Consider the following 8,386-nt stretch of genomic DNA (forward strand, 5'->3'; position numbering starts at 1 on the left):
GAGTTCGGGAAATGTTTTTTTACAGTACAAATTAATTTATGAAGTTATTGCGCAAAGTCTCGCGAAGCAATAACTTCGGATCATCAGAGCCAATACATTCTAATACTGTACGGAGCACATTCTAATATAGTTTTAGGCCGGGTTCACATCACTTCCAGGACACATAACTGACCCCAGTGGAGCTGAACAGACTCCATTTCAGTTTCCGTTCGGAATCATGTTTTTTAGTTTTTTTATCGGACAAAAAAATCCTGAATTGCGGATCCACGCAATTTTTTGCTGACCCATTGATTCCATTGTCTTTTTAATGGAATCTGCGATGGAGCCTCCAGCACAGGTGTGAACTCGCCCTCACTTCTCCCAGTGGCCTCCTAGGCTGGCCATGCACATTGGATGGCAGATATCTATCCTGACCTCCTCGTACACATGCACGCTGGTAGCGGCCAAGCATGCATGTCCCCTGAAGGGGGTGACGGGAGAAAGCCACCGCCAGACACCTTTCAGAGTGGCGTGTCTCACTGAGCACAAAAGGATCTCCCCTGCCTAATTCTTCTGCTGTCGGGGGGGACCCCATACACATTAGATCAGGGATCAGCAACCTTGCGCACTCCAGCGGCTGTGAAACTACAACTCCCAGCATGCAAACGTAGGGCTCATGCACGCGGCCGTTGGGCGGCCATTCCGTGCATTGGGCACTGCAATTTGCGGTTCCCCAATGCACGGGCAACATCAGTGCGGCCGCCATGACGGAACGAGACCCGTTCAACTTGAATGGGTCCGTGATTCGTCCGCACCGTAAAAAAATAGAACATGTTCTGTTTTTTTTTTGCGGTGCGGAGGCACGGACAGAAACGCCACCGCATCTCCTGCATTCACTTGAATGGGTCCGCATCCGTGATGCGGGGTGTACACGGCCAGTGCCCATGTATTGCGGACCCGCTGTATGTGGGCCGCAATACGGCAATGGCCGTGTGCATGAGCCCTCACTCAGAAGCGAAAGGAGGATTCTGAGAGTTGTAGTTTCAGAACAGCTGGAGCGGCGGAGGTTGCTGATCCCGGCTGACATTTTTTTTTATGCGTGCGACCATCTTTACTTTATACGTAGTAACTTTTATCCGGTGTTGATTACTTATTGACCACTTTATATTGTTGCTGGCTTCAGGAGGACCAGGCTCTGGCAAGGGGACCCAGTGTGAAAGGATCGTCCAAAAGTATGGCTACACCCATCTGTCCACTGGAGACCTACTGAGGGCAGAAGTGTCCTCAGGAACAGAGAGAGGGAAGACCCTGTCTGCCATCATGGAGAGGGGAGAGCTGGTACCTTTGGTGAGTCCAACAGTCCTCAATCATCAAAAATAGCATTTTTTTTAGTTGTCAGAGCATTCTTTTCATTGTCCACTAGGTGGCGCTAGTTCTTAATTATTCTCTACACCTAGTTCTACTCATAGGTCTAATTGGCGATGACCCCTCCACCCCGTTATATCCTGTCTCAAATATTTTGTCCCCCCTCCTGCTGTCTCCGCCATGAACACTGTTCAGAGGACAAAATTTAATGAAAGGAAAAAATATATCAAATTATTCTGAGGAAACGGAGGAAATCAAAGTCTTTATAAAAGGACACGTTGTGTGTGTGACCTGAAGAAGGTCGGCTATGTATAAGAGTTATGGCTTCCGTGGGGGAGGGGGGATAAATGTCCTGTTTACGGCGTGTTGGTTCTAATTATTATTGCTCGTACGTGTCTTTCGCTCATGGCTGGTGGTACAGTCATAGTAAATCCCATCTTCGTGTAAGTCAAGTGTCTCTTCCTTCCCCAGGACACGGTCTTGGACATGTTGCGAGACGCTATGGTCGCCAAGGCTGACACCTCCAAAGGATTCCTCATAGACGGATACCCACGTGAAGTCAAGCAGGGAGAAGAGTTTGAGAAGAAGGTGAGGAACGTGCTGACCTACACCAGACTTCCTCATAGACACTTGGAACCAGCCAAGTCCGCCATATTTAGATGTCCCCAGTGTTCAAATGAACCAAACTAAGGCTGGACAGACATATTAGATTAAGGCCTCATGCACACGACCGTAGTTCGGGTCCGCATACGAGCCGCAGTTTTTGCCGCTCGGGGGCGGACCCATTCACTTCAATGGGGCCGCAAAAGATGCGGACAGCACTCCGTGTGCTGTACGAATCCGTTGCTCCGTTCCGTGGCCCCGCAAAAAAAAATAGCATGTCCTATTCTTGTCCGCTTTGCGGACAGGAATAGGCATTTCTACAATGGGCCGCCCGTTCCGTTCCGCAAATTGCGGAAGGCACACGGGCGGCTTCCGTTTTTTTGCGGATCCGCGATTTGCGGACCACAAAAAAACGGAACGGTCGTGTGCATGAGGCCTAAAGGGGTTCTCCGGCGCAGGATAGGTCATTAATATCAGATTGGTGGGGGTCTGACACCCGACAACCCCAAGATCAGCTGCGGCGCCAATAGCTGCACAGTGTACCGGCTGGAGGCAGACGGCTCCATACAGTGGCCGGGCCAGGTACTGCAGCTCCGCTTCCATTTAAGTGAACTGAGCTTTATTACACCGTATCGTTTCCAGCACCGTGGGGACCCAAAACAGCTGATTGTGGGGGTGTCGAAACCCCACGATCTGATATTGATGACCGATCTGTAGCCTGACTATGTCGGCTGTACCTGACCGTTTCAGCCAGCTGATCTAGTGTGTATGGGCACAGGAGTCTGGCAGCAGCTTATTACCCTCTCCCCATTCAGAACACATGCACACTCGGCCAAGCTGAGCTTGCAAGTGTATGGGGGGGGGTGTCAGGAGACATAGCTACCAGGTATCTAAAACGTATGCCCAGATTAATACCGAAAATATCACATATAAAACTCCTATCGTTTTAGATACCTGGTAGCTATGTCTCCTAACCCCCCCTCCCCCCATACACATGCAAGCTCAGCTTGGCCGAGTGTGCATGTGTTGAATGGGGAGAGGGAAATAAGCTGCTGCCAAACTCCTGTAGCCTGAAGACAAAGGGATCAGGCATGTTGAAATCGAGAGTCGAGAGGCGCCCATACACACAGTCGGGCTACAGATAGGTCATCAATATCAGATTCCGACACCCCCACGATCTGCTGTTTCGGGCCACCGTGGGATGGATCCATACAATAAGTCATTTGTGGCTCCGGTGTAATAAAGCTCAGTTCACCTAAGCAAGCGTCAATCTACAATCATTCCCGGCCAGAATCGGCCAATGTTAAAGGAGTTGTCCGGGCAATAGATACTGATGACCCATCTTCAAGGTTAGCATTCGCACGAGCACCATGGTCCCCTTCAAACAGCTGATCTGCGGCGGTGCCAGGAGACGAACCCCCCTGCCAATCTGATACGCCATCAATATCTGCAGCCCCGACTACCCCTTTTAAAGGACACTGTTTGGACAGCTTGTGGATTACAGTTCACGTCCTGAGCTGTAGAAACATACAGAAGTAACTGCTGAATGACCTGGGATGGTGAGGAAGTCCTTCAAGATAGCTCCTGACCCCTAGATCAGTGCATGGGGTAATATCTTCACGTACAGCCGCCCAATAAAAACTATCCCCAATCTACAGATTGAGAAGGAATCCAACATCCACAGCAAGTACGTCACTGATATACTAGAGGAAGATATCCGCTGACATTACAGCCGTGTCTATAGACGTTCCCACAAGATCTTGTTTATGGTGGCCATTAGAGTCCATTATGGAAAAGGGATATCTAACTATGTCGATTTTTTTCCGTTCCTGGTCTCCACCCATTTAAAATATTATACATGTATCTACCTAGATTTAACCCCGGGATAGTAGCCATCTTGATTCTTCCTAGCGCCACATTCCAGTACGTACCACCATTACCAGTGCTATATGCAGATTTCCACCATGCTATAGTGTCCCCTACTGGTGGCAGCTGGTATTTCTAAGTGTTCATGTGATTTAGCAATGAGCAAGGTTCTCCACCTTGGACAATCCCTATCAGACGGTCACTTGAAAAAAAACGTGATCACAAAGCATCCGCCTGCCGAGACCCCCAGTAATCAGATCTAATCTGTGGCTGTAAAGGTGGTAGTACACTGCCTGATGTGCAGGCGCCAATACATGGTAAAACATCCATCGGGCTGATTACACAGGCCGATGTAGACAGAATGCGGGAGGAATGTTTGCTCATTCATCAGCTAATTGACTACTCGATTATACAGGTCAATTATTGGGAATGCGCATGCCTATGAATAACAATAATTGGCCCGATAGTCATGAACAAGCAAACATCATTTTACTCATTTTGGGCTAAAAATCTTTTTTTTTTTTCAATAGGTCTTCAGCAGTTTTTGTGATACAGGGGTCAAAAATCAGCCTATTTGCAGGCTGTTCCTCCTGAGTTCCGTCGGCTGACCGCTCATGTGAAGCCTTATCTCTGATCTCCTGACCTCATAAACACTCATTACAGCTAAACGTTTATCAAACCGATAAAAATATGGCTTAAATGAGTGTTTATGAGGTCAGGAGATAAAGCTTCATGTGAGCTGACAGAACTCAGGAGAGATTCTCTGCAAATAGACTGATTTTTAACCCCTATATCACAAAAACTGCAGAAATTTTTTAATAAAGACCAATAAAAAAATATATATTTTTGCCCAAAATTTTTAAAATGTCTTTTTAATATGGACACCTATGGGGCAATTTTTGAAAGTGTTTGGTTTCCCTGTAGCATCACAACAGGGGAAATGAAACATTACACAGGACACCCCCCTATTAACTCAGAATTCCCTATGTATTCCTATTCATAGCCATTTTATATTACCTTAAAAGGGGTATTCCCATCACAGATAACGGGGGCATATCGCTAGGATTTGCCCCCCATTGTCTTATAGGTGCGGGTCCCACCTCTGGGACCCGCACCTACACCGAGAACAGAGCGGGGAAGATGGCGGAGGGCACACTGCACATGCGCAGCCGCCCTCCATTCATTTCTATGAGCTCGGCTATTTCCATCAGCCCCATAGAAATGAATGGGAGCAGTGGCCGCGCAAGCGCAGTGCGCTCCCATTCACCTGTATGGGGAAGAGTGCTTGGAAACCTGGGGTCCTCCAGCCACCACTCTCCCCGGTCTGCTCTTAACGTATCGCTATGCCCCCATTGTCTGTGATGGGAATAGCCATTTAATCCAGACCATTACCCCTCCATATTCTTCTTTGTACATGAACATCATCCCGTTCATCAGCCTTAGCCATTGACGCCTCGAATGCCCCTTGTCATGATCGCTGTTATAATCCCTCTTCTTACTGCAGATCGCACCCCCCTCACTGCTCCTGTACATTGATGCTGGATCGGACACAATGGTGAAACGGTTATTGAAGCGCGGTGAGACCAGCGGCCGGGCTGATGATAATGAAGCCACCATTAAAAAGAGACTGGAGACTTATTACAAAGCCACAGAACCCGTCATCGCCATGTATGAAAGCAGAGGCATTGTGAGAAAGGTATGATGTCCGAGCAATTCCCGACATGCAGATGTGATCATATAGGGACCCCCTCGATTTACCTCTATCCCCCCATCCACTTTAATGGAAGGCGGCCACGTATGGGATAGAAGGTCCAGACCTGGGCATCCAAGTGGCACTCCCACTGATCACACTTTTAGGCCTCTTTCACACTGGCGTGTGTGGCCCGTGGTCGTGCTGAGGCCTGCAAAATGCGGGCCGCAATGCACGAGCATAGTCCGTGGGGCAGCCGCAGCGGATTGCGGACCCATTCACTTGAATGGGTCCGCGATCCGGCCGTTGCGCAAAAAGATAGGACATGTTCTATATGTTTGCGGAACGAAAGTACGGAACGAAACCCCCACGGAAGCACTCCGTAGTGCTTCCGTAGGGTGACGTTCCGTGGTTCCGTTCCGCACCATTCCGCATTTCCGGAATTGCGGACCCATTCAAGTGAATGGGTCCGCTACCGTGATGCGGAATGCCGACGGAACGGCGCCCGTGTATTGCGGCCCGCATTTTGCGGGCCGCCATATGGCAACGGGCCACACACGCCAGTGTGAAAGAGGCCTAAGGGTGCAGCCAGTTGATTTATCATAGTGTATGGTAGCAGGACAACCTTAAAGGGGTTGTCCCATCTGGGCACTTCTATGTCCTAAATGTAAGATAGGTGCGGATCCAACCTCTGGGACCCCAAATGAGCGGCCACCCTCCATTCAGTTCCAAAAATAGCACTTAGACCTCATGCACACGAACGTCCTGCGTCTTGGATGCGGACCCGTTAACTTCAATGGGGCCTCAAAAGATGCGTCCGCATCCGTTGCTCCGTTCCATGGCCCTGCAAAATAAAAAAATAGAACATGTCCTACAGTATTCTTGTCCGTTTTGTGGACAAAAATAGGCAAATTGCGGAACGCAAAACACAGCTTGGTCGTGTGCATGAGGCCTTACTCAGCCATTTTTGAAAGTCCCATAGCACTGAATGGAGATTTTGCCGCATATACGTGTTGTGCTCTCAGTGGCCCCGTTCTGGAGACAGGAGCAGGTCCCCGTACTTATGGCGTATCCTAGTCAAATGCCATTGATGTCTCCAGATGGAACAACCCCTTTAAAGCCCATGTGAACCAGACACATCACAAAAGTGAAATCTGTGTGGATCTGGCATCTGAAACCCCCCACAATAGGTTCCCTAGACTCCGATCACAGTGTAGAATCGGCTGTCCATTCTTGATCCCTCTCCTCTGAAATAAGTTAGCGTTAAAGGGGTCGATCCATCTCATACCTCGTCCCCAATGTCTGATAGGTGTGGGTCCCACCTATTCCTAGAACGGAGCCCACAAAGTGAAGGAGAGCGTTACTGCGCAAGCGAGGCCGCCTTCTATTCATTTCTGTGGGAGCTGAAAAAATATTTTCGGAAGCGCACCGCGCAAGCCCGGCCGCCATTCTATTCACTTCTATGGGGCTCATGGAAATAGAACTATTTTCGGCACTCCCATAGAAATGAATGGAGGGCGGCCGGGCATGCAAGGTCCACTCTCCTTCATTTTGCAGGCTCCAGTCTAGAAATAGGTGCAGGACCCGCACCTGTCAGACATTGGGGGCATATCATAGCGATATGCCCCCAATGTATGGGGTGGGTTAACCCTGTTAAGGTGAGGACTGTCAGCTAAACCCGCCAATTTCGGCAGGACGGGAGGTGTGTATGGATGTGCACTGACTTGATGTCAGGAGAAAGAAAAGTCAGACAGAGGTGTGTGGCAGCGGCTTACTCTCCTTGTTGAGAACACATGCATCCTCAGCTGAGCTTGGAGGGGATCGGGAGGAAAAGCAGTCAGCCAGTCAAGCAACAGGTGTCTCTCCCAACCTCTTCTTACACTTGCACACTTGGCTCAGACATGCATGCTGGTGTCCTGAAAAGGAAGAGGAGAGAAAGCCACCTCTGGCAGCGGCTTATCCCTTGAGAACGAAATGATTGGGCCTGTTGAAATCCAACTGCCAGATCAGGGGGAGAGACAGAATGCCCCATACACATTAGACAGTCCCACTAAAAATCAGCGGGTTCACCACTTACCTAACGTAAGTACGGTATGTATAACATAAGTAAGACATGGCAGCTGTCTTGCAGTAACGGCGCCACCCTTGTCGCGCAGGCTGTGTGTGGTATTACAGCCTCATTCAGGTGAATTCTATGTAGAAACACCACCAAAGGGATTGATTGATTGATGGATGGTCTATCTTCTCCCCAGATGAACGCCGAAGGATCAGTAGACGACGTCTTCAAACAAGTCAGCGAAGCCCTGGACGCCCTTAAATAAACGGCAAAAAAAGAAGCAAACAAAAATGCCTTATTCTTTTCTGTACGCAACATTCTTATGCCTTATTCTCCGACCACATTCGTCCAGGTCAACGTCGCTCTGTCTGCCAGCGCCCTCACACGTCATCTAGTCCCGTCCAGAGACTTGAAGGAATTTGCCCTTCTTCCCGTAGGAAGGTGCGTTCTGCAACCCCGATCCCCATCTGTCTGTTGTTGTCCTCCCTCACTTCCTGTTTTCCTGAGCAGTAAATGACTTCAAGGAAACATTTTCAGGTCCCTTGCCTCGTCCCCTGTTTTGGTTTTTTTTGTCTTTTATTTTCCACTTTTTTTCTCCAGCCGGAGACATTCCTTCCAAAAAAAAAAAAAAAACAGGAAGAGGTTGTTTGAAAAATTTGTCACCTCGATGGCTCACCGTGACGGCCTATCGCTCGCGTGGCCTCGGTCAAAGCGACACCATCACAAGAGCCGCACCAAGGGGTTAAGTTGGTTCTATTTCCTCTTGGAAGCCTTCTATCTCCTTGCAGAAAGCTGGAGGGTCACCTTTGGCCTTGATATGAAGGAAC

The 8,386-nt window shown here is 49.1% G+C and overlaps 1 protein-coding gene across 3 annotated transcripts in view; it reads left to right on the top strand.

The window, feature by feature from the left end:
* The window catches only part of AK1 (adenylate kinase 1), a 61,410-nt gene extending 53,311 nt beyond the window's left edge, over positions 1 to 8,099 (top strand). For all 3 annotated transcript variants that reach the window (XM_044268353.1, XM_044268352.1, XM_044268350.1), the window contains 4 exons: positions 1,163 to 1,326; positions 1,816 to 1,932; positions 5,318 to 5,509; positions 7,756 to 8,099. In XM_044268353.1, coding sequence (XP_044124288.1) covers positions 1,163 to 1,326; positions 1,816 to 1,932; positions 5,318 to 5,509; positions 7,756 to 7,824 — 542 coding nt within the window. In that variant the 3' untranslated portion in view covers positions 7,825 to 8,099. The remainder of the gene's footprint in view (positions 1 to 1,162; positions 1,327 to 1,815; positions 1,933 to 5,317; positions 5,510 to 7,755) is intronic.
* The last annotated feature ends 287 nt before the right edge of the window (positions 8,100 to 8,386 follow it).

Source organism: Bufo gargarizans, chromosome 9 (assembly GCF_014858855.1).
Source record: "Bufo gargarizans isolate SCDJY-AF-19 chromosome 9, ASM1485885v1, whole genome shotgun sequence".
Taxonomy (NCBI): domain Eukaryota; kingdom Metazoa; phylum Chordata; class Amphibia; order Anura; family Bufonidae; genus Bufo; species Bufo gargarizans.